The sequence below is a fragment of the Thalassophryne amazonica genome, chromosome 6, assembly GCF_902500255.1.
Source record: "Thalassophryne amazonica chromosome 6, fThaAma1.1, whole genome shotgun sequence".
In the NCBI taxonomy this organism is placed as follows: Eukaryota; Metazoa; Chordata; class Actinopteri; order Batrachoidiformes; family Batrachoididae; genus Thalassophryne; species Thalassophryne amazonica.
Window position 1 is genome coordinate 123,677,019 of NC_047108.1, and position 27,085 is coordinate 123,704,103.

The 27,085-nt window shown below is 41.3% G+C and overlaps 2 protein-coding genes across 2 annotated transcripts in view; one reads left to right on the forward strand and one right to left on the reverse strand.

Annotated features, from left to right (window-relative positions):
• LOC117513041 (RING finger protein 223) overlaps positions 1-27,085 on the forward strand; it is a 36,248-nt gene that overhangs the window by 8,457 nt on the left and 706 nt on the right. The window contains exons 2-4 of the mRNA XM_034173347.1: positions 9,226-12,009; positions 17,771-17,774; positions 19,417-19,424. Of these exons, the coding sequence (XP_034029238.1) occupies positions 9,292-10,011 (720 nt within the window). The 5' untranslated portion in view covers positions 9,226-9,291 and the 3' untranslated portion in view covers positions 10,012-12,009; positions 17,771-17,774; positions 19,417-19,424. The remainder of the gene's footprint in view (positions 1-9,225; positions 12,010-17,770; positions 17,775-19,416; positions 19,425-27,085) is intronic.
• LOC117511545 (ATPase family AAA domain-containing protein 1-A-like) lies at positions 22,143-26,549 on the reverse strand. The gene is made up of 9 exons (XM_034171550.1): positions 26,459-26,549; positions 25,854-25,951; positions 25,648-25,765; positions 25,153-25,353; positions 24,955-25,055; positions 24,430-24,519; positions 23,891-23,941; positions 22,503-22,675; positions 22,143-22,389 (listed from the first exon to the last, which is right to left on the reverse strand). Exons 1-9 carry the CDS (start codon positions 26,547-26,549, stop codon positions 22,269-22,271), a joined length of 1,044 nt encoding a protein of 347 aa, XP_034027441.1. The 3' UTR covers positions 22,143-22,268.

The window sequence follows — 27,085 nt, forward strand, 5'->3', positions numbered from 1 at the left end:
CAGAGTGTACCCCACCTCTGAGCCAGTGACCACAGGGACAGGCTTCAGCCCCCCATTGTCTAAGTGGTTTTAGACAATGGATGGATAGATGGATGGCTGCACCCTTGAAGATGAAGATGTTGGACCACCTGTGCTTATGAAATAAACATCAAATTGTATGATGCTTCAATGAAAGACAAAATTCCATTTACAGTGCATCTGGAAAGTATTCCAAAATTAATGAAATTCATTTTTTTTTCCTGAGAAGTGTATACACAATACCCCATAATGACAATGTGAGTTTTAGATTTTTCAAATTTATTAAGAATAAAAAATACTAAGATGTCACATGTACATAAGTAATTACAGCCTTTGCCATGAAGTTCAAAATTCAAATCAAATCAAATCAATTTTATTTATATAGCGCCAAATCACAACAAACAGTTGCCCCAAGGCACCTTATATTGTAAGGCAAGACCATACAATAATTACGGAAAAACCCCAACGGTCAAAACGACCCCCTGTGAGCAAGCACTTGGCAACAGTGGGAAGGAAAAACTCCCTTTTTGTTGTGTGGGCCGCCAGAAGAGGAGGTACTGCTGGCCCACCACCAGAGGGCGCCCTGCCTGAAGTGCGGGCTTCAGGCACGAGAGGGCGCTGCCGCCCCACAAGAGTGGCCGAGGTGACAGCTGTTACTCATCGGCTATGACAGCTGTCACCAGTCATCTACGCCTCACCCCTGATAAAAGCAGGACGACACCTCCACCACGTCGCCGAGATATCGTCCTATCAAGGAGGTAATTTGTTCTCAGCCATTGTTTTGTCTACCACAGACAGTATTTGCTTGTGTTATTTTTGCAGTAGGTTTTGTGAGTGCTTGTAGCTGGAGGCTGGGTTTGGACTGACGTCTTCACTCCAAACCTTTGATAAGTACACTTACTACTGCACGTGCCAGCTTTCTGGTGTTAAGGTGGAGGTGTTTTCCCACCTGACTTGCTGACTATTTTTGCTCTTCGCCAGCAGTACCAGATCCGACACGTGGAGACGGTGGCCACCTGGGGGAACTCGGGACTTGGCGGCTCCAGTATTCTCCTGGTTCGGTGGTGGAGGAAATCGTGTGGTTCCGGTTCTTCTCCAGACGGACGTCTCCTATCGTCGAGCCTGCCCACACGACACCTTGATTGATTGACTTTGTATTCATTCTGACATCTGCTGTGTGTAGTTGTGGCATTCACAACAGTAAAGTGTTCAGATTTGACTTCTTCTATTGTCCGTTCCTTTGCGCCCCCTGTTGTGGGTCCGTGTCACTACACTTTCACAACACTTTTAACAGGAAGAAACCTCCAGCAGAACCAGGCTCAGGGAGGGGCAGTCTTCTGCTGGGACTGGTTGGGGCTGAGGGAGAGAACCAGGAAAAAGACATGCTGTGGAGGGGAGCAGAGATCAATCACTAATGATTAAATGCAGAGTGGTGCATACAGAGCAAAAAGAGAAAGAAAGAAAGAAACACTCATTGCATCATGGGAACCCCCCAGCAGTCTAAGTCTATAGCAGCATAACTAAGGGATGGTTCAGGGTCACCTGATCCAGCCCTAACTATAAACTTTAGCAAAAAGGAAAGTTTTAAGCCTAATCTTAAAAGTAGAGAGGGTGTCTGTCTCCCTGATCTGAATTGGGAGCTGGTTCCACAGGAGAGGAGCCTGAAAGCTGAAGGCTCTGCCTCCCATTCTACTCTTACAAACCCTAGGAACTACAAGTAAGCCTGCAGTCTGAGAACGAAGCACTCTATTGGGGTGATATGGTACTATGAGGTCCCTAAGATAAGATGGGACCTGATTATTCAAAACCTTATAAGTAAGAAGAATTATTTTAAATTCTATTCTAGAATTAACAGGAAGCCAATGAAGAGAGGCCAATATGGGTGAGATATGCTCTCTCCTTCTAGTCCCTGTTAGTACTCTAGCTGCAGCATTTTGAATTAACTGAAGGCTTTTCAGGGAACTTTTAGGACAACCTGATAATAATGAATTACAATAGTCCAGCCTAGAGGAAATAAATGCATGAATTAGTTTTTCAGCATCACTCTAAGACAAGACCTTTCTAATTTTAGAGATATTGCGCAAATGCAAAAAAGCAGTCCTACATATTTGTTTAATATGCGCATTGAATGACATATCCTGATCAAAAATGACTCCAAGATTTCTCACAGTATTACTAGAGGTCTGAAAATTGAGTTCAGATGAATCCTGTTTCCACTGATCATCCTTGAGCTGTTTCTACAGCTTAACTGGAGTCCACCTGGGATAAATTCAGTTGATTGGACACGATTTGGAAAGACAAACACCTGTCTACATATAAGTTAAACCAAGCATGAAGTCAAAGGAATTGTCTGTAGACCTCAGAGACAGGATTGTCTTGAGGCACAAGTGTGGGAAAGGGTACCGCCCATCTAAACTGAGCCATTGGGGGCAAAAGGGCCTTAGTTAGGGAGATGACCAAGAACACCATGATCCCTCTGGCAGGCTCCAACAATCCTCTGTGGAAAGAAGAGGACCTTCCAGAAGGACAAACATCTCTGCATCAATCCACCAATCTGGCCTGTATTGTAGCGTGGCCAGATGGAAGCCACTCCTTAGTTAAAGGCACATGGCAGCCCACCTGGAGTTTGACAAAAGGCACCTGAAGGACTCTCAGACCATGAGAAACAAAATTCTCTGATCTGATGTGACACATATTGAACTCTTTGGCATCATATTTGGAGGAAACCAGGCACCATCCCTACAGTGAAGCCTGGTGGTGGCAGCATCATGCTGTGCAGATGTTGAATGCAGAAATGTACAGAGACATCGTGGATGAAAACCTGCTCCAGAGCACTCTTGACCTCAGACTGGGGCGACGGTTCATCTTTCTCTTTCAGCAGGACAAACACTGTTAGCACACAGCCAAAATATCAAAGGAGTGGCTTCAGGACAACTCTGTGAATGTCCTTGAGTGGCCCAGCCAGAGCCCAGACCTGAATCCGATTGAACATCTCTGGAGAGATCTGAAAATGTCTGTGCACCGACGCTCCACATCCAATCTGATGGAGCTTGAGAGGTGCTGCAAAAAGGAATGGACCAAACTGCCCAAAGATAGGTGCACCAAGCTTGTGGCACCATATTCAATAAGACTTGAGGCTGGAATTGCTGCCAAAAGTGCATCAAAAAAGTATTGAGCAAAGGGTGTGAATACTTAATACTTAACCAGCAATTTACTTTGGGATTTTTTTGTACATTGTTGAACTGCACTTTTATTGCTGGAGTTTCTTTTGTTTAATGCGCTGATTCCTGGGAAAGCCCAGTATAAACAGTTATTGTTATTATTATTAAACACATGATTTTTATTATAATTGAAAAAAATGGTATACAAGTCACATGTCTTCCCAAATGAGTAAAAAAACAAACAAAACAACAACAACAACAGCAACAAAAACCCTTGCAACTTGTACTTCAGAGAATATGCTATTTCCCCTTGAAGATAATGGATTTCTAATACAAAAACAAAAAAAAAATTCTAAAATTATCTTGAAAGCAAATCTCTACAAGTTGATATAAGTTAATTAAAAATATAAAAGCCAAGCTGATGGGTTGCATAAGTAATGGAACACTATGGTATAATACCTGTCAGTTTTATTGCCAGTTTTCTTCAGACAAGCCAGGGAATGGATACATCTTGACTTGTATTTGAAATGGCATAAACAAATTAAAATGTGTGAAATATCAAGTGTTCTGATACTTTTGGAGGGCACTGTATGTTGTGCCACCATTTAGACAGAACACTTAGTGTACAGGACAAATAGTATTTCAAATTTTTTAATATCATGCTGTAAAATGCATCAATTAACCACAAAAATCCAATAATCTCCTCTTGAAGATGACAGATTGGAATTATATTCCTTCGAACATAGCTTCTTATGTTGTGCTGCCATTGTGTCAAGTTTGTGTGAATTCTTTTTATAAGTCTAGTATTTGTAAATATAAATAAAAGATAAAGTCTATGGAGCTGTGCTGCTCTGTGCAGCTGTGTCCAAAGGCCAACAGTAGCACAAAAGTCAACCCTGTAAACATATCTACTCTTTCTTGCTCAATCATTTATTAGATAACATACAATCTATATTTTTAGAAAGTGCATTGATCTAAAAAAAAAATAAAAAATCTAATAGTAAAACAGATAAGGCAAGACAAGGCAAAAATAAGAAATCCTGTGGCCCAATCCTATAAATATTTGCACCTACTTATACTTAATGTACTTAGTCTACAATTAAAAAGAACACAGTAAATCTAAGTGGTGAAGAGGATATCATAAATGCACCTGATCATTAAAAGCAATGACTTGGAATCGTGCCAAATTGATAAGAGCAGAATGCGCACTTCAGACACGACCTCAGCAGGTTCACAGAGGCCTTAAATTACAGAGTTAGCTACATACAGTCAGTTGAATTCAAAAGGTTTTCTGTAGTGCACAATATCAAATGAATGCACATTAAACATATGCAAGATAAGAACTTGAAAATAATGAAAATAAAAATATAAAGCAATGCAAACATACCCTCGGCCATATGAGCATTGTCGTCTGTATAATTCGCAGTTGTTTAATTGGTATCTCAGCTTACGCGTAGCCAGGGGTGGGCCTGGATGGGCCTGGGCCCGCCCACTTGTCAGCCAGGCCCGCCCCATCCAATGAGAAGGCTGAGTCGACACTCGACAGTCACCTGTTGTTGCCTCATTGTATTTCTGTGATATGGTATTGCATTAGCACTGAGCGACAATTAATAAATTTTGTCCAAAGAGTCTGGTTCATCTTCTGTGATTTTTATTAATTCATTTTCAGAGTACAGTGGTCCCTCACTATAATGCGGTTCACCTTTCGTGCCCTCGCAGTTTCGCAGATTTTTTGTAGAGCAATTTTGCATGCTTTTTTTTAACGGCGCATTGTGTTCTGCGTCCTTATCAGGCTGGCCGTTCGCGGCACCAGTCGGCATCACCACAATTGCTCTCACTGCGTCCGATGCACTTTCTGCGGGCTCGGTAAATGCAGCCGCGGGCCACTCACACCGTCCTCCTGTCTGCTGTACGGAATTGCGCCAAATCTGGCAACAGGTCCAGAGACTACGCTCGCTGTTTTGATGCGGATGTTGACCGCAGCCGCAGAGCTCCGTGGCCACCGAGAGAGGACTTGGATTCTTTGCGGGTCCCGCATCCGTACCTCCGGAGGCAGTGAGCAAAGGGAGAGTTCTACGTGTGTCTGTTTATAATGTTCTCGCACAGAAGAAAAAAGAGAGTGTTTACACAAGAGAGAAAAGTGAGAAAATGTTAATGCCTGTTTGAGAAAAGTTAGTTAGTTAGTTATTTACATTAATTATTAAGAGTAGAGAAACTTGAATGTTTGACTGGACTGGGTTGCTTGACGCGAGGACGTTTCGCTTCTAATCGCAGAGGCTTCCTCAGCTAAATTTCTTGCTCTGGTAGTCTGACTTCTGTCTTGACTCTTTAGTGCAGCAGATAAGTGAAACAATCATGCAAATGGTGATAAAAGCATCAAATTCAGCAGAAATACTCCTTAGACACTCCTCTTTTGAAACAACCAATTGGCCACTTGACTTTTCAATTGGTGGTCAGGTAGGGGTGAATTGAAGAATTACACAGAGGTCAAAATAAAAGATGCTGCAGTCATATTGAAAAATATTCCACCATATTTGCCTGATCATAATGATTCCAAAAAGGTATGGTTTTGACTAACTGTGACTGAATTCTATGGAGTTATGGGATAAAAACATCAAGAATGGTGACAAAGGTCAGTTTCATTTTGTACAGGGGTCAAAAGTTAAAGTTGCTCCAATTTTGGTAAAAAGTGATGTAAATTATTGGTTGAGCTAATAGGATTAATAAATGGAATAGTTTTGACAGTGTTGAATGCTTGGTCTCCAAAGTAAAGGTCAAACAAGGTCAGCGTCTATTGGACATGTGACATATGTCACCTCGTAACGTGATAAGTAAGGATAATACACGGTCCAAACTATTCCTTTTTAAAACCGTGTTAACTCAACTAGTAATTTGCATCACGTTTTACCAAAATTGGTGCAACTTTAACTTTTGACCCCTGTACAAACCGATACTGACCTTTGTCACCATTCTTGCTGTTTTTATCCTGTAACTCCATAGAATTCAGTTACAGACTGTCCAAACCTTATATTTTTGGAATCTTTATGATCAGACAAATAATGTGGCATAGTTTTCAATATGATTGGAGCATCTTTTAATTTTGACCCCTGTGCAATTCTTCAATTGATCTCTACCTGAATGCCAACTGAAAATTCAAGTGGCCAGTCGGTTTTTCGAAAGAGGATTATCTGAGGAGTATTTCTGCCGAATTTGATGCTTTTATCACCATTTGTAGGATTCCGCTCTAAATATTCTCTTATCTGCTGCACTACTTGTAGAGAAGAACAAACAGAAGCCAGAAAAAGCTGGAGTTTTAAACCTAACAAGACCCCTCCTACTGAGAGGCAGACTGCTATTGGCAGTGACTAACAATTGCTATAATTGTTAGTCACTCGGGAGGAGCTTGGAGTCGAGCCGCTGCTCCTCCAAGTCGAAAGGAGCCAGCTGAGGTGGCTCGGGCATCTTTTCTGGATGTCCCCTGGAGGCCTCGCTGGAGAGGTGTTCCGGGCACATAGCAAAACAATTTCAGAATTTACAGAATTACATTATATATATATATATATATATATATATATATATATATATATATATATATATATATATATATATATATATATATATATATATATATAAATGCAACACTTTTGGTTTTGCTCCCATTTTGTATGAGATGAACTCAAATATCTAAAACTTTTTCCACATACACAATATCACCATTTCTCTCAAATATTGTTCACAAACCAGTCTAAATCTGTGATAGTGAGCACTTCTCCTTTGTTGAGATAATCCATCCCACCTCACAGGTGTGCCATATCAAGATGCTGATTAGACACCATGATTAGTGCACAGGTGTGCCTTAGACTGCCCACAATAAAAGGCCACTCTGAAAGGTGCAGTTTTATCACACAGCACAATGCCACAGATGTCGCAAGATTTGAGGGAGCGTGCAATTGGCATGCTGACAGCAGGAATGTCAACCAGAGCTGTTGCTCGTGTATTGAATGTTCATTTCTCTACCATAAGCCGTCTCCAAAGGCGTTTCAGAGAATTTGGCAGTACATCCAACCAGCCTCACAACTGCAGACCACGTGTAACCACACCAGCCCAGGACCTCCACATCCAGCATGTTCACCTCCAAGATCATCTGAGACCAGCCACTCGGACAGCTGCTGGAACAATCGGTTTGCATAACCAAAGAATTTCTGCACAAACTGTCATAAACTGTCTCAGGGAAGCTCATCTGCATGCTCGTCGTCCTCATCGGGGTCTCGACCTGACTCCAGTTTGTCGTCGTAACCGATTTGAGTGGGCAAATGCTCACATTCGCTGCCGTTTGGCACGTTGGAGAGGTGTTCTCTTCACAGATGATGTGAAGGAGATGTGTTGCACTGCATGAGGCAAATGTTGGTCACACCAGATACTGACTGGTATCCCCCCAATAAAACAAAACTGCACCTTTCAGAGTGGCCTTTTATTGTGGACAGTCTAAGGCACACCTGTGCACTAATCATGGTGTCTAATCAGCATCTTGATATGGCACACCTGTGAGGTGGGATGGATTATCTCAACAAAGGAGAAGTGCTCACTATCACAGATTTAGACTGGTTTGTGCACAGTATTTGAGGGAAATGGTGATATTGTGTATGTGGAAAAAGTTTTAGATCGTTGAGTTAATCTCATACAAAATGGGAGCAAAACCAAAAGTGTTGCGTTTATATTTTTGTTGAGTATACATATATATATATGTTAAATGGACTGCATTTATATAGCGCTTTTCCATCTGCATCAGACGCTCAAAGCGCTTTACAATTATGCCTCACATTCACCCCGATGTCAGGGTGCTGCCATACAAGGCGCTCACTACACACCGGGAACAATATTACAGCCAGACAGACAGAAATATAGACAGATTCACTCTATTCATGCAATCATCATCTCCTTTCCAGACTGGGATAACAAGTCCTTTCTTCAATTCAATCCACTCACTCGCAAATGTTCAACCACTTACTCTAATTAAGGGTCACGGGGTCTGTCACACAGCCACATATAGCCAAAGAAACACATTCACACAACTACGGACAATTTAAAGTTTCCAATCCACTTATTCTTTGGATGTGGAAGGAAGCCGGAGGTCCTGGAGGGAACCCACCAAACATGGGGAGAACATGTAAACTCCACACAGAAAGGCCACAGGTGGGAATTGATCCCATGACCTTCTTGCTGTGAGGCAACAGTGCTAACCACTGCTGCCAATTAAATTCAATTCAATGTATTTATATTGTGCCAAATCACAACATAAGTGCCCCTGCGCCCCAAGGTGGTTGGTAAGGTCTAACCACCAGTCTATCTACTGTACCAATCAGTCTATCTACTGTATCTAGCCGCAGAACCCAATGACTCCCTCAGAGTTGCCTGGGTGTCTTGGTGGCTTCCCTCACCTAGTTCAGTTTTTGACAAATACGTTCTCAAGACAGATCAACCACACAGTTTGAATTTCTTAATGATTGAAGAAAAGGTTTTTCTTTGAAAACTCCTCTTGAGCTATTGTGGTACACTACAAGAGAAACTTGATTGTTTAATTTAAACTCCATTGTAGATGAGCACAGAGGCAAGATTTTAAAAAGTTTTGTCACTGTCACTAACTATGTATTCATTTCAATCATTTATAAATCCATTTAAATGACACCTGTATTGCACAAGATTGCCTTCATTCACATTTGCTAAATCAATCCCTGACATTTCTGAAAGCTTCACATATTTGACCCGTTTTCATCATAACCTATGAATAACTCATTGATGGAAGAAAATCTTATCTGATTGTTATATAATGTTTGCCCTACGTGAGGGTAAGAAGAGTTTAAAGTTCAACATTCAACATGTAAAAAATGTGAACCTGACTGTACGATTGAAATCCTGCTCGCTCACTGCCTTGTGATTGTCGGAAAAATGTGTTTGCGCTTGTTTGCACAGTTTCTATGATACCAGCAGCCAGACACCTTTTGCAAATATGAAAGCTAACCTGCTTTATAATTCATTGTCTTTTAAGGTCGTCCAGAAAATCAGGCAAAGCAAGAGAGGAGACAGAACAGGCCGGAGAGGACGCTTCTTCAAAATGGAACAAACTACTCAGATCTGGCACATGCAAGTCAGCCCTCCTGATGTGCCTGGAGAGCAGCAGAAGAAAGTATCAGTCAGCGGCCAGCTGGAGTGTTCCATTTGCTACAACACCTATGACAACGTCTTCAAAACTCCCAAGCTGCTGGCCTGCACTCACACTTTCTGTCTGGAGTGCCTCTCTCGTATCATGGCGTTCTCTGCGGTTGACCAGGAGGGCAACAGCGGAAGCACACGTCTTTTTTGCCCCCTTTGCCGCCATCCCACCACGCTGCCTGAGGAGGGCCCGCCGGCTCTGGCCACCAGCCATGAGGTCCTCTGTAAGCTGCCCAGCCACCAACAGCAAGAGGAGCCGGTGTGGCTGGAGGGAGAGAAGCTGTGCTACAAAAGTCCCAGTCGCGAGGGCGGCTCGAACGCTCCCGATAATCCCAGTGCCTTCTGCATCTGCATCAACATTGGTGCCAACAAGCCGGTGGAATCCCCGATGCACACTCAGTCTCGTACTTTTGGCAGGCTGAGCCGGGTGTCAGACTGGAAACGGTTGGTGCTCTTCATTTTCCTCATGGTGGTGCTTGTTGTGGTTGTTTTGTGGCCACTGCATTGTGTGTTCAGCACAGGGAGCATGCGCTGTCTGCAAGAATCCAGCTCCCCCACACCCACCACCACCACTGCCACTCCGACCATCGCATTTGCCAAGCACGCAGACAGTCCAAAGTAAACTCGAACAGTAAAATGACTTTAACTGGATATAAAAGCTATGACTATTTAAGATATTTGGCACTGTAAATTGCATGGATATGAAACTCCCATGTCTCAAAGTGCATAGCACAAATGGACGTTCCCCAATCAGAGAGGGCGCCATCACATCCTTATGCTGCGTTCAAGATGAAGGTATACCCGAAGAACTCAAGTTGGTAATTTTGTGGAACACACTGAAAATTGCAGGCTAGATCTAGGAAAAAAGGTTAAAAATAAGGGTGGGTGGGTGTAACTGAATCACATTCTAAAAGTCCTCAAAAATCCCCCTTGTGGCTTTTCAAAATCCAATATGGCACCCAACATGTCCGCCACTTCACTTATTTTTTTACTTATCTTTTCTTCTGTAAAGATTAAACAAAATTTAAATGTCTAAATGTGCATATTAAGACATGAGTAACTGTTTACAATCATTATCTCAAGTTATTATAAATGTCAAAAACTAAGATGTTGGTCATACTGGAGTCCAAAGTGGCCGATATTGTTTAGTTTGCAGTTTTACATATTTTTCTGGACCCATCCTGACAATCTCAGCTGGTTACAGAAACTTTCCATTATTTGGTCATTTTTGAGCAGATGCTGTTGGACTAGTTAAGAACATTTGAGTTCTGAAAAAGTGTGCGTTCATTTGACCAACTTAACCACATTCAGAATGTTGTTGGCTTTACAAAGAATGCATAAGTAAGTCAGATCAGCACACTGCATTTCTATTTGTAGTCTTCCATCAGATAATGCTGGAAACGTCATTATTACCATATTTTCTGGAGTATAAGTCACGAGGCACTTTACTGTTTTGGTTGGCCTTGCGACTTATACTCAGGTGCGATTTATATCCCCAAAAAATCATGCATTTGTTATTCATAATAATAATTATAATAACTATTTACATAGGACTTTCACAGGAATGAAAACATGAAACAAAATAAACTCCAATATTAAAATAACAAATGCTAACAACAACAACAACAACAACAAGAGCAATCCCACATTTCTGACGTCAGACAATCTGGATCTGGAGTCTTCCATGCTCTAATATCTGTCTGTGGTGCAAATGTGGTGAGAATCTGTGCAGTAATTTTGACATAATTCTACTAACAGATAAACAAATAAACAAATAAATAAATGCTGGTGAATTGATTATGTCCTTAGCAGATGTAATAATCATAATAATGACAACAGCAATGCACAAAAATCCCAAATTGAGTTGGTAATACAGAAAAAGTGTGACTTATACTACATAAAACGCCGTATATAAAGAATGCAATCATACAAAAGTCAATGATTTGCTGAAAGTAATTAAATAATATTTGTAATATTTCTGTATTTAATTAATAAATTGGAAAACTGAATTTCAGCAGCCATTTCAGAGAGACAAAGAAAAAAAAATCCCGTCTGACCTCATGTACAAATCTTTTTGTCCAAGTTGGAGTTCAGAATTTCTCTTGTTCAGATGTCATGAATGTAGCATTAATCTTGGGTTCTCCCAAGTGTGGCATGAAAGCATCATGTAAAATCCAATTTCCATCAGGAGTGTCCCGTGTTCTGCACACACGCAGAGGCTGCACAGTCCTCGACCTGATTCCTAAACGCAGTGACCACGAAAGGCTCATTTACAGATGGAACCTTCTGTCCGCACTCTGCATTCATATTTGTCTGTTTCCTCAAAGATTATGGATGAAACAGAGCAACATCACTGCAAACTGTGGGGACAGTGCAGCCAAAACTCAAGAGCAACACAACCACAAAGCAAAAGGACATGAAGAAGACCATGAACAAGTGTGGAGTATTTTGATGATAGAACTTTTACTCACTGAAGCTGAGGTTTTCCACCTCTGCACAGGTGGGGATCAGCCAGTAATGAGATGGCACAGGCCTGGGTTTGCTCAGCAGGTGTCAGCAGCAGCAGATTTAGTGACTGCTGCCCTACATTTCACCATTTAAGGAGAAAAAATGGATACCAGTCTGAGAATGCACTAAATTAGACATGACGATGTTTATACATTAAAAGTGTTTTTTTTTTCCTATTGAAATCATGTGTTTCTTCTTACTGATACCAAGAAATGTGCTATCTCACAAGTTAAAAGAGATTTTAAATAATGCACAACTTTATCCAGTTCTGCTCTAAAACTCAGCAGTTTCCTTTCTGGTCTGTGATCTGTTTATCACATACAGTAGTGTTCAGAATAATAGTAGTGCTATGCGACTAAAAAGATAAATCCAGGTTTTGAGTATATTTCTTATTGTTACATGGGAAACAAGGTACCAGTAGATTCAGTAGATTCTCACAAATCCAACAAGACCAAGCATTCATGATATGCACACTCTTAAGGCTATGAAATTGGGCTATTAGTAAAAAAAAGTAGAAAAGGGGGTGTTAACAATAATAGTAGCATCTGCTGTTGATGCTACAAACTCAAAACTATGATGTTCAAACTGCTTTTTTAGCAATCCTGTGACTCACTAAACTAGTATTTAGTTGTATAACCACAGTTTTTCATGATTTCTTCACATCTGCGAGGCATTAATTTTGTTGGTTTGGAACCAAGATTTTGCTGGTTTACTAGTGTGCTTGGGGTCATTGTCTTGTTAAAACACCCATTTCAAGGGCAGGTCCTCTTCAGCATAAGGCAACATGACCTCTTCAACATGACCTCTTTGACATATCCAAACTGATCCATGATACCTGGTATGCGATATATAGGCCCAACACCATAGTAGGAGAAACATGCCCATATCATGATGCTTGCACCACCATGCTTCACTGTCTTCACTGTGAACTGTGGCTTGAATTCAGAGTTTGGGGGTCGTCTCACAAACTGTCTGTGGCCCTTGGACCCAAAAATAACAATTTTACTCTCATCAGTCCATAAAATATTCCTCCATTTCTCTTTAGGCCAGTTGATGTGTTCTTTGGCAAATTGTAACCTCTTCTGCACATCTTTTATTTAACAGAGAGACTTTGCGGGGGATTCTTGCAAATAAATTAGCTTCACACAAGCGTCTTACAGCACTTACAGGTAACTCCAGACTGTCTTTGATCATCCTGGAGCTGATCAATGGGTGAGCCTTTGCCATTCTGGTTATTCTTCTATCTATTTTGATGGTTGTTTTCTGTTTTCTTCACGCATCTCTGTTTTTTTTTTTTTTTGTCCATTTTAAAGCATTGGAGATCATTGTAGATGAACAGCCTATAATTTTTTGCACCTGCGTATAAGTTTTCCCCTCTCCAATCAACTTTTTAATCAAACTACGCTATTCTTCTGAACAATGTCTTGAATGTCCCATTTTCCTCAGGCTTTCAAAGAGAAAAGCATGTTCAACAGGTGCTGGCTTCATCCTTAAATAGGGGACACCTGATTCACACCTGTTTGTTCCACAAAATTGATGAACTCACTGACTGAATGCCACATTACTATTATTGCGAATGCTTGGTCTTGTTGGATTTATGAGAATCTACTGAATGTACTGGTACCTTGTTTCCCATGTAACAATAAGAAATATACTCAAAACCTGGATTAATCTTTTTTAGTAACAAGCACTACTATTATTCTGAACACTACTGTAAGTTTCAATAAAATTGGTTCAGCAGTTTTGTCTGTAATCCAGCTAAAAATAATCCCCTCAAATTGATGCCTGTGACAACATAACCTACTGAACAGACAGTACAATAAGATTCTTTTTAAATAAAAGCTACACACAGAAGCTTTAATACTACAAAGCTGTACTTTATCTGTGCGCCTGTGAAACGTGATTGTGGAGGGATTAAACACACTGTGTCTGACTGTTTGAACCCACGATAACAAAAAAAAAAACAAAAAAACCCTGCCCTCTCACAGGATCCACAGTCTTGTATTTAATCAGTTTCAGATAAGTGGGCGGGGCGCCGCCAGTGATTTTGGGCCCCATGAAAAGAAATCTTACTTGGCCACCCCATATTATTTTGTCACTATTGTAATTGTGTTAGGGGTCTCTCTAAGCCCCTGTCAATCATGGGCCCCTAGAATCCTTCTCCTTATTCTCCCCTTTTTGGCACCCCAATGGGTATTTGGGTATATTTGGCAGATTTTCTGAGGATGTTCCCTCAACATTAAGTGATGTCAAACATTTGTCATCATGTCCAAACCAACACAGAGTGTAAACGCAGCTTTGTAAAGTCTTTGGAAATAACCAGCATCATGAAGAACAACAAACAGACATGTTTAGGTGAATTACCTCAAATGGAAGTTAATTTAACGTGCCAAGAGAGAGTTCAGCCTTGTTTCAGATTTACTGCACGTTTGTGTGCTTTGATATTTCTTTGTTTATAGACTGAAAATGGGGAAAATCAGCCGCATAACTCAGCATTATATATTTTTTGTACAGTTTTTCAAACATTTATTTCTAGGCATGGGGAAAGCCGAGCTGTGTACATTGTGTGAAGAAATACACAGATAAGGCCAATGTCCCCAAAATAATAAATGCTTGTAAATCACCAAACAGCATCAGAGGAGAAACTCCTTCAAATGACGTGAAGTTTGATGCGCCAGGTCAGCTCAAAAAGCAATTTTGTTTCACTTATGTAATATCCCATAGAGGTGGCTGCCACATGAATGATGGATTAGAAGCAGGTGTGGTTGTCAGTGAGAGAAACAGATCGTTTCCACACACAAATGCACCACGTTACAGAAGTAAATCACTGTTTTGTGAGTGTTTCACAATGGTTTCATTTTAAAACTCAACACACATCTTCGCACAACCCTGCAGAAAGGATTTCATGATGGAATGCAGCTGCTGGTTTAATGGTCATTCCAGCAAGGCTCTCACAAGAACTGTAATCAGTCATGGCGATGGAAAGGTGGGATGGAAAAAAAAAATTCAAATATTGCCCTAATGTTATCACTTATAAAGTATTTCATACCTCTTCAGTTATTTTAAATGTCTGAAGGGCAGAGGTAAACTTGTGAGACAGCTGAATCATTTGTTGACTGAACGTTTCCTTCTTTTTTGTAATCATTAAACCACAACTATAAATCCAAGAGCTTCCTTTGTCTGGACATTGACGAGTCATTAATCTTCATTAATACTGCATTTGGCGAGTCAGGTACAGGCAGAGTTGATTTGTCATCCACTATTGATAAAACGCTGATGTAAATTCTTAGGTGAGGCAACAAGGAAGAAACTTCCCGATGGTGACTTTGAACTGCCGGCAATTGTAAATAACAGAAGCACAAATAACAAGAAAACTGAGGTGTGGCTTGAAGAGGAAATGTTCCCATGATCAATAAAGATAAGGAGCAACAGACTAAAGCAATTAAAGTTGTTTTGTTCTACATTAAAAACTGTTTCTGATGAGAAGAAATATGAAACTGAAGTGCTCTAACATATAATATCTACACTTTAATTCAATACAATCAAATTTAAAGCCTTGCTTAGTGCTAAAACTGTCTTAAAATGTTAAAAACGTTAACGTGCAGACTTCAGCCAAGACCAGAAGGAATAGTTTTCATGATTTAAGCTCAATCTCCTACAAAAACAACTTTGGTTCTGGATCTACAGCAAAAATCTACATATTCACAGATATCACCACTGTGAAGATGATCCTCCCCCCACCACCCAATAAAGATACATGTAATATCCCCTGAAAAGTCAAAGGGAATGTTAAAAAGCACAATTTTGCATGTTACAAATTGGGGAATCTCACGTCTGCAAATGAATCCGTTGATCAGGAGCCATTTCTAAATTTACATCCATGTTTGAACCTTGCTCACCTCTTCCACCAGGGTTGATGGAAATCAGCCACTAAGTTTTTGTGCAATACAACCCACAGTCAAACAAACAAACAAACAAACAAAAAACAAGCGTAATAAAAATCGACACTCCAGGAGATAATTTAATTTTCCTTTCTGAAGTACTGCGGCTGTGGGAATAACTGCGCTCATAATTACTCAATTGCATTCATTTATAAATGTGTTGCAGGAAGAACAGACTGGTTAGTTTTGTTTGCTATTTTTTTTTAAAGACACAGAAAAAGTATAATTCACAGAGAAAATATTTGGTCAATTTATTGCAAATTTGTTAAAAAAAAGAAAAAAAAAAGAAATCACATGTACATAAGTATAGTTATTTCAGTAAAACTTCACACAATAGCAGCACACACCATATGATAGGATTTGCTTGATGGAAACCAATCACCAGTTCATCTTCATTTTTTCCCCACATTTTATGTTACTGCTTTATTCCAAAATGAAGGAAATTATTTTTTTCCCTGAAAATTCTACTCACAACACCCCATAATAACAAAATGAATTTCTTAAATTTTCTTTTCAAAACAAAAACCCAGAAATCACATGTACATTCGTATTCACACCTTTTAATTAATACTTTGTTGATGCACCTTTGGCACCAATTACAGCCTCAAGTCTTCTTGAAGATGATGCCACAGGCTTGATGCACCTATCTTTGGGCAGTTTGGTCCATTCCTCTTTGCAGCACCTCTCAAGCTCCATCAGGTGGGATGGGGAGCGTCGGTGCACCGACATTTTCAGATCTCTCAAGAGATGTTCAGATTCAGGTCTGGGCTCTGGCTGGGCCACTCAAGAACATTCACAGAGTTGTCCTGAAGTCACTCCTTTGATATCTTGGCTGTGTGCTTAGGGTCATTGTCCTGCTGAAAGATGAACCGTCGCCCCAGTCTGACGTCAAGAGCGCTCTGGACCAGGTTTTCATCCAGGATGTCTCTGTACATTACTGCATTCAATTTTCCTTCAATCCTGACAAGTGTCCCAGTTCCTGCTGCTGACAAACATCCCCACAACATGATGCTGCCACCACCATGCTTCACTGTAGGGATGGTGCCTGGTTTCCTACAAACATGACGCCTGACATTCACACCAGCGAGTTCAATCTTTGTTTCATCAGACCAGAGAATTTTGTTTCTCCTGGTCTGAGAGTCCTTCAGATGCCTCTCTATTTTATCGTCACGTCAAATGATCAAATAGACACTTAGCACTGGACACAAACATACATATTACACAGAAAATATCAGCTGAGTGTTGAACAGATGTAGATAGCAGCACATTCAGCACATGGACCATCTCCACCCACCAAACGGTGACATCAGTACTAAAGGTCAGGTGACTGCATGGGCTCGAAAGAAAACCACAATGTGTGACACACGGGACAAACAGGGACTGAAACATGCATCAACTGTTTGATTTTTAAAGGACATGAGGACAAATCAGGACTCCTGCAGGGACACTTTGCTGTGTGGAGTCACAGAGCACAATCAATCAATCAATCAATCAATCAATTTTTTTTATATAGCGCCAAATCACAACAAACAGTTGCCCCAAGGCGCTTTATATTGTAAGGCAAGGCCATACAATAATTACGTAAAAACCCCAACGGTCAAAATGACCCCCTGTGAGCAAGCACTTGGCTACAGTGGGAAGGAAAAACTCCCCTTTAACAGGAAGAAGCCTCCAGCAGAACCAGGCTCAGGGAGGGGCAGTCCTCTGCTGGGACTGGTTGGGGCTGAGGGAGAGAACCAGGAAAAAGACATGCTGTGGAGGGGAGCAGAGATCGATCACTAATGATTAAATGCAGAGTGGTGCATACAGAGCAAAAAGAGAAAGAAACAGTGCATCATGGGAACCCCCCAGCAGTCTAAGTCTATAGCAGCATAACTAAGGGATGGTTCAGGGTCACCTGATCCAGCCCTAACTATAAGCTTTAGCAAAAAGGAAAGTTTTAAGCCTAATCTTAAAAGTAGAGAGGGTGTCTGTCTCCCTGATCTGAATTGGGAGCTGGTTCCACAGGAGAGGAGCCTGAAAGCTGAAGGCTCTGCCTCCCATTCTACTCTTACAAACCCTAGGAACTACAAGTAAGCCTGCAGTCTGAGAGCGAAGCGCTCTATTGGGGTGATATGGTACTACGAGGTCCCTAAGATAAGATGGGACCTGATTATTCAAAACCTTATAAGTAAGAAGAAGAATTTTAAATTCTATTCTAGAATTAACAGGAAGCCAATGAAGAGAGGCCAATATGGGTGAGATATGCTCTCTCCTTCTAGTCCCCGTCAGTACTCTAGCTGCAGCATTTTGAATTAACTGAAGGCTTTTTAGGGAACTTTTAGGACAACCTGATAATAATGAATTACAATAGTCCAGCCTAGAGGAAATAAATGCATGAATTAGTTTTTCAGCATCACTCTGAGACAAGACCTTTCTGATTTTAGAGATATTGCGTAAATGCAAAAAAGCAGTCCTACATATTTGTTTAATATGCGCTTTGAATGACATATCCTGATCAAAAATGACTCCAAGATTTCTCACAGTATTACTAGAGGTCAGGGTAATGCCATCCAGAGTAAGGATCTGGTTAGACACCATGTTTCTAAGATTTGTGGAGCCAAGTACAATAACTTCAGTTTTATCTGAGTTTAAAAGCAGGAAATTAGAGGTCATCCATGTCTTTATGTATGTAAGACAATCCTGCAGTTTAGCTAATTGGTGTGTGTCCTCTGGCTTCATGGATAGATAAAGCTGGGTATCATCTGCGTAACAATGAAAATTTAAGCAATACCGTCTAATAATACTGCCTAAGGGAAGCATGTATAAAGTGAATAAAATTGTTCCTAGCACAGAACCTTGTGGAACTCCATAATTAACCTTAGTCTGTGAAGAAGATTCCCCATTTACATGAACAAATTGTAATCTATTAGACAAATATGATTCAAACCACCGCAGCGCAGTGCCTTTAATACCTATGGCATGCTCTAATCTCTGTAATAAAATTTTATGGTCAACAGTATCAAAAGCAGCACTGAGGTCTAACAGAACAAGCACAGAGATGAGTCCACTGTCCGAGGCCATAAGAAGATCATTTGTAACCTTCACTAATGCTGTTTCTGTACTATGATGAATTCTAAAACCTGACTGAAACTCTTCAAATAGACCATTCCTCTGCAGATGATCAGTTAGCTGTTTTACAACTACCCTTTCAAGAATTTTTGAGAGAAAAGGAAGGTTGGAGATTGGCCTATAATTAGCTAAGATAGCTGGGTCAAGTGATGGCTTTTTAAGTAATGGTTTAATTACTGCCACCTTAAAAGCCTGTGGTACATAGCCAACTAACAAAGACAGATTAATCATATTTAAGATCGAAGCATTAAATAATGGTAGGGCTTCCTTGAGCAGCCTGGTAGGAATGGGGTCTAATAAACATGTTGATGGTTTGGATGAAGTAACTAATGAAAATAACTCAGACAGAACAATCGGAGAGAAAGAGTCTAACCAAATACCGGCATCACTGAAAGCAGCCAAAGATAACGATACGTCTTTGGGATGGTTATGAGTAATTTTTTCTCTAATAGTTAAAATTTTGTTAGGAAAGAAAGTCATGAAGTCATTACTAGTTAAAGTTAATGGAATACTCAGCTCAATAGAGCTCTGACTCTTTGTCAGCCTGGCTACAGTGCTGAAAAGAAACCTGGGGTTGTTCTTATTTTCTTCAATTAGTGATGAGTAGAAAGATGTCCTAGCTTTACGGAGGGCTTTTTTATAGAGCAACAGACTCTTTTTCCAGGCTAAGTGAAGATCTTCTAAATTAGTGAGACGCCATTTCCTCTCCAACTTACGGGTTATCTGCTTTAAGATACGAGTTTGTGAGTTATACCACGGAGTCAGACACTTCTGATTTAAAGCTCTCTTTTTCAGAGGAGCTACAGCATCCAAAGTTGTCTTCAATGAGGATGTAAAACTATTGACGAGATACTCTATCTCACTTACAGAGTTTAGGTAGCTACTCTGCACTGTGTTGGTATATGGCATTAGAGAACATAAAGAAGGAATCATATCCTTAAACCTAGTTACAGCGCTTTCTGAAAGACTTCTAGTGTAATGAAACTTATTCCCCACTGCTGGGTAGTCCATCAGAGTAAATGTAAATGTTATTAAGAAATTATCAGACAGAAGGGAGTTTTCAGGGAATACTGTTAAGTCTTCTATTTCCATACCATAAGTCAGAACAAGATCTAAGATATGATTAAAGTGGTGGGTGGACTCATTTACTTTTTGAGCAAAGCCAATAGAGTCTAATAATAGATTAAATGCAGTGTTGAGGCTGTCATTCTCAGCATCTGTGTGGATGTTAAAATCGCCCACTATAATTATCTTATCTGAGCTAAGCACTAAGTCAGACAAAAGGTCTGAAAATTCACAGAGAAACTCACAGTAACGACCAGGTGGACGATAGATAATAACAAATAAAACTGGTTTTTGGGACTTCCAATTTGGATGGACAAGACTAAGAGACAAGCTTTCAAATGAATTAAAGCTCTGTCTGGGTTTTTGATTAATTAATAAGCTGGAATGGAAGATTGCTGCTAATCCTCCGCCCCGGCCCGTGCTACGAGCATTCTGACAGTTAGTGTGACTCGGGGGTGTTGACTCATTTAAACTAACATATTCATCCTGCTGTAACCAGGTTTCTGTTAGGCAGAATAAATCAATATGTTGATCAATTATTATATAATTTACCAACAGGGACTTAGAAGAGAGAGACCTAATGTTTAATAGACCACATTTAACTGTTTTAGTCTGTGGTGCAGTTGAAGGTGCTATATTATTTTTTCTTTTGAATTTTTATGCTTAAATAGATTTTTGCTGGTTATTGGTGGTCTGGGAGCAGGCACCGTCTCTACGGGGATGGGGTAATGAGGGGATGGCAGGGGGAGAGAAGCTGCAGAGAGGTGTGTAAGACTACAACTCTGCTTCCTGGTCCCAACCCTGGATAGTCACAGTTTGGAGGATTTAAGAAAATTGGCCAGATTTGTAGAAATGAGAGCTGCTCCATCCAAAGTGGGATGGATGCCGTCTCTCCTAACAAGACCAGGTTTTCCCCAGAAGCTTTGCCAATTATCTATGAAGCCCACCTCATTTTTTGGACACCACTCAGACAGCCAGCAATTCAAGGAGAACATGCGGCTAAACATGTCAGTCCCGGTCCGATTGGGGAGGGGCCCAGAGAAAACTACAGAGTCCGACATTGTTTTTGCAAAGTTACACACCGATTTAATGTTAATTTTAGTGACCTCCGATTGGCGTAACCGGGTGTCATTACTGCCGACGTGAATTACAATCTTACCAAATTTACGCTTAGCCTTAGCCAGCAGTTTCAAATTTCCTTCAATGTCGCCTGCTCTGGCCACCGGAAGACAATTGACTATGGTTGCTGGTGTCGCTAACTTCACATTTCTCAAAACAGAGTCGCCAATAACCAGAGTTTGATCCTCGGCGGGTGTGTCGTCGAGTGTGGAAAAACATTTAGAGATGTGAACGGGTTGGCGGTGTACACGGGGCTTCTGTTTGGAACTACGCTTCCTCCTCACAGTCACCCAGTCGGCCTGCTTTCCCGGCTGCTCGGGATCTGCCAGAGGGGAACTAACGGCGGCTAAGCTACCTTGGTCCGCACCGACTACAGGGGCCTGGCTAGCTGTAGAATTTTCCACGGTGCGGAGCCGAGTCTCCAATTCGCCCAGCCTGGCCTCCAAAGCTACGAATAAGCTACACTTATTACAAGTACCGTTACTACTAAAGGAGGCCAAGGAATAACTAAACATTTCACACCCAGAGCAGAAAAGTGCGGGAGAGACAGGAGAAGCCGCCATGCTAAATCGGCTAAGAGCTAGTAGCTACGCTAACCTAGCGGATTCCTAAAAACATGCAAAGTGAATAATGTGTAAATAATTTAGAGGTGATTCAGCAGAAGGAGTGCTTTAGTTAAGGCACGTGAAGATTACACTGGGAAACAAATCGTAATCTAGATAACTAGATCAATCTAACTGCGCAGATTAAACAGCTAACAGATACAGAAAGGATGAGAATATATGAAAAACACAAATTCAACACCCAAAGTTCTTAAATTTTTTTATTAAATAAAAATCTACAAAATCTGGACACAGTGAAAGTAATTATGATTTTGTCTGCAAAGACAAGTTGATCTGAATGAGAAACTGCATTTAAAAATGATTTACAGTGACGGTCAGAAATATACACAAGCAGAACATTCAGAGTGTTTCTGGTGGTTTCTGATAGACTCCGCCTCCTCTTTCAGCCCCGACTGCTTCATGGTTTCTGCTCCACGGTCTTCTGTGGGTCATGAGGTCACGTCGTTATTCTGAACGTGAGTCTTATTTTTTGGACCTTGAAGCAAGTCGTTCTTCAGAGGAGGGGTTTCTGTTCAGAGGTTGGTGGTGTTGGGGACAGTGGAGGATGTGGCCCGCTTAGATTCCTTCAGCTTGGCTAATCCATAGAGCAGGTCCACCTGGGTGACTGGCTGTACATGCTGCTCCTCCACAGCACTGAAAAAGGAGACACATGAGGTCAGAGGTCACACACACTCTATAACAGAGTGGGCACCTTTAAAATGTGAATATTTGACTCCCAGAAACGTGCTGCCTGTCAGTCCACCTACCTTCCATCACCCTGGCCATTGTTTTGCTGCTCAGAACTCTGCCTCATCTGCTTCCTCTTTATATGTTTGCGGACTCGATAAATCACAGCGTTTCGGCAAATCTCTTTCAGATTGCTGCCAGAAAACCCTTCTGCCTGGTCAGCGATCTCCTTCAGATTGATGGAGCTGCTCACCTACACATCAATCAATCAACTTTTTTTTTATATAGCGCCAAATCACAACAAACAGTTGCCCCAAGGCGCTTTATATTGTAAGGCAAGGCCATACAATAATTATGAAAAACCCCAACGGTCAAAACGACCCCCTGTGAGCAAGCACCTGGCAACAGTGGGAAGGAAAAACTCCCTCTCAACAGGAAGAAACCTCCAGCAGAACCAGGCCCAGGGAGGGGCAGTCCTCCGCTGAGACTGGCCGGGGCCGAGGGAAAGAACCAGGAAAAAGACATGCTGTGGAGGGGGGCAGAGATCGATCACTAATGATTAAATGCGGAGTGATGCATACAGAGCAAAAAGAGAAAGAACAGTGCATCATGGGAACCCCCCCACAGTCTACGTCTAAAGCAGCATAACCAAGGGATAGTCCAGGGTCACCCGATCCAGCCCTAACTATAAGCCTTAGCGAAAAGGAAAGTTTTAAGCCTAATCTTAAAAGTAGAGAGGGTATCTGTCTCCCTGATCTGAATTGGGAGCTGGTTCCACAGGAGAGGAGCCTGAAAGCTGAAGGCTCTGCCTCCCATTCTACTCTTACAAACCCTAGGAACTACAAGTAAGCCTGCAGTCTGAGAGCGAAGCGCTCTATTAGGGTGATATGGTACTACGAGGTCCCTAAGATAAGATGGGACCTGATTATTCAAAACCTTATAAGTAAGAAGAAGAATTTTAAATACTATTCTAGAATTAACAGGAAGCCAATGAAGAGAGGCCAATATGGGTGAGATATGCTCTCTCCTGCTAGTCCCCGTCAGTACTCTAGCTGCAGCATTTTGAATTAACTGAAGGCTTTTTAGGGAACTTTTAGGACAACCTGATAATAAAGAATTACAATAGTCCAGCCTAGAGGAAATAAATGCATGAATTAGTTTTTCAGCATCACTCTGAGACAAGACCTTTCTGATTTTAGAGATATTGCGTAAATGCAAAAAGGCAGTCCTACATATTTGTTTAATATGCGCTTTGAATGACATATCCTGATCAAAAATGACTCCAAGATTTCTCACAGTATTACTAGAGGTCAGGGAAATGCCATCCAGAGTAAAGATGAAAGATCAGGACACAACATGAGACAGTCACATGGACCTTCTGTTCATTTTGTCTTCTGCTGATGTAAAAACTATACATGGGTTTACAAATTCATGATGTGAAGGCAAAATAAAAAGACAAATATCTTACATTTTCTCCTGCTAACATCAGTCGAAGGATTTGCTGTCTCTGTCCTGCATTCTGGAAAAAGACAGATTTTTGTTATATGACAGAGCAAAGCTGGATATCATATGAAAAATACAAGATATGATTCATTCAAATAAAAACTAAAGTGTCAGAAAATGTCTTGCTGTAATTTAAATCTTGTAACTGCAGCTTGAGGCTGGTGAGTGACACTTTGTGTGTCTGAAGTGATGGACTGAGTCCAGATGTTTGGACACGATGTGGACAAGAGGAAAATTGTGGTGAGCAATAAATACAGAAATGCCATCAAGAAATCTGAACTTTGTTTCTTTCAACACGTGTAATTCAAATGGTTTCAGTGTGTCAATCAGGTGTCTGTTCAGCAGCCAATCAGGGGCTTTATGTTCAGTCTGAGCATCTGCACGGGTCTTAAAACCAGGAAACAGAGATGCTGCGTCCTCATACTGTCCACATGCACCCTGTTGGACACGTGTTTTTTGTGCAGTGCAGTGAAAATGTGCAGTGCTGCTGTGTCTGCACGTTACTGGCAGTCCAACATGGAACGCGGTGGGCATCCTCCTCAGAATAGCCGGGTCGATGTCCCGTGGCCTATTAGTGGCTCCCATCACCATCACCTACAATCACAGAAATCACACTGAATTCATGTGCACATAACACTGATACAAACACCTCCCTCATGAACTCGGTGTGGAAAAGTTACTGGATCACAGGGATCATGGCTTGGCACAATTTTCAAGTTACAAAACCCTCAAAAATGATGTCTGAAATATTTGTGCAGTGCTAGTGGTTTGTTCTGACACACACACACACACACACAGTTTTTTTCCTGACCACTGTCTCCAGTGTGCTTGCTCATGGGCTGGGCAAGGTTTCAAGCCCAGATTTGTGGCTTTGACTCGCCCCTTAATGTGATAAACCAGTGATGTCCAAAATATTCCAGAAAGGGCTGAGACGGTGCATGTTTTCTTTGCAGCCACTGACTCCAGCAGGTGATTTCACCGATGACACAAATTTTGCTCAAAGTGACGTTAAGACACGTTGGCTTTTACCTGACCGGAAGCCTGCAGACCGTCCCACAGGCTCAAGAACTGGGCCTTCATCATTGCGATGGCTTCGCCATCCTGGCTGGACCGATTCCTCAAAAATGAATCTGAAACAGCAGAAAGAGCAGCAACATCAAAGTATGAAGACATAATATGAACATCTTTATTCAAGTCAAAGTCTCGGTTTCCAAGAACAACACTCACCAATCTCATCAATGAAGATGATGCATGGTTGAATTTTAGCAGCCAGTGAGAAGACGGCAGCTGTCAGCTTCTGGGATTCACCGTACCACTTGTCTGTCAGTGAGGATGCCTGCAGATTGATGAAGTGGCACCCTGAGGCTTTAGCTGCCGCCTTGGCGATCATCGTTTTACCGCATCCAGGAGGACCGCACAACAAAACACCTGCAAAGGCAAGAAAAAAACCAAACATCAGGATGTTGGTGTTTCAGTTCCACCAAGAGTGAGCAACCAGAAACCGGTTGTCCAGTTTGTGGTCGTATATGCATTAAATCAGGACCATGGACAGCTTCTCTATGAACACATGAAACACTAAAGGACTTGAAAATGTTCCATTAAAGATAACAAGCTTTTACTGGTGGCTTCCTCTCTGTTCCCCAGATGGTCAAACAGGGTATGATTGGGAAATTTGTTCATTTGTGACGATGACTGATGTGATTTGATGACGTGCTGTTGTACCTTTAGGAGGCACGAAGAGTTTGGACCGAGGTAAGACGTCTTTCTGCTGGATGGGCAGGATGACATTATCTTGCAGCTCCTCGATATCATCAAGACCAGCAATATCTGCCCATGACTCCTGCAAGAACACACTGTACTGTGAAATCTGGCCTTCAAAATTACAGTAAAAAAGGTCATTCTTGTACAACTTGATTGCGGATTGTTACCGTCATTGATTTGGGATCAATGAGATGAGCTGCAATGCTCATCTCATAATCTGTCAGGAGACCCCCTTGATGCCGATCTTCTCCATCAGTGCTTCTGCCTGGAAACAAAAGTCAAACACTTCAGCAAAAAGAAAAATATATCAAATAGTCAACAACTGGAAGCTTCATAGTGGAGCACAGAAGGATTTTCATTTTAAAAATATATAAATGAAAAAAAAAAACATCAAATCTAGGCTTTCATCTTCCACGTGCCTTCTGGGAAAACTAGGCACAGTTTGTCCAAAACATCATTCTGGATTTTATATTTTTCTTGATGTCATGTTGTAGATGTCAGTTTTCACTGTCATTTTAAAAGGCATCATTCTTGAAATGTTTCCACACAGAAGCCTGATTTTTAAACATTTGACATCTTTCAAATATTCAAACGTGTAACAGCTCAAAGGTTCACATCCTGTTTGTTGAACACACACACAAACAAGACGTGCACATAAAGTATCAGTCATCTGGTCAAACATCATGTACCTGTTTCTTTGCTTGTTTTTTCTGTTTGGACGTTGGGTCCATGGCTTCAGAATACCATTTAAAGCCATAATAGCAGAGGGCACCAGCAGCAGCCGTCCTCACCAGCAAGTCCACACCGTTGTTCTTGGTCAAAGACTGGAACAGGTTCCCAGCACTGCTTTTTTCTTTTTTCATTGTCATAGAAAATATTTTAAATGAGTTCAACTACTTACCTCTGAAATCAATCAATCAATCAATTTTATTTATATAGCGCCAAATCACAACAAACAGTTGCCCCAAGGCGCTTTATATTGTAAGGCAAGGCCATACAATAATTACGTAAAAACCCCAACGGTCAAAACGACCCCCTGTGAGCAAGCACTTGGCGACAGTAGGAAGGAAAAACTCCCTTTTAACAGGAAGAAACCTCCAGCAGAACCAGGCTCAGGGAGGGGCAGTCTTCTGCTGGGACTGGTTGGGGCTGAGGGAGAGAACCAGGAAAAAGACATGCTGTGGAGGGGAGCAGAGATCAATCACTAATGACTAAATGCAGAGTGGTGCATACAGAGCAAAAAGAGAAAGAAACAGTGCATCATGGGAACCCCCCAGCAGTCTAAGTCTATAGCAGCATAACTAAGGGATGGTTCAGGGTCACCTGATCCAGCCCTAACTATAAGCTTTAGCAAAAAGGAAAGTTTTAAGCCTAATCTTAAAAGTAGAGAGGGTGTCTG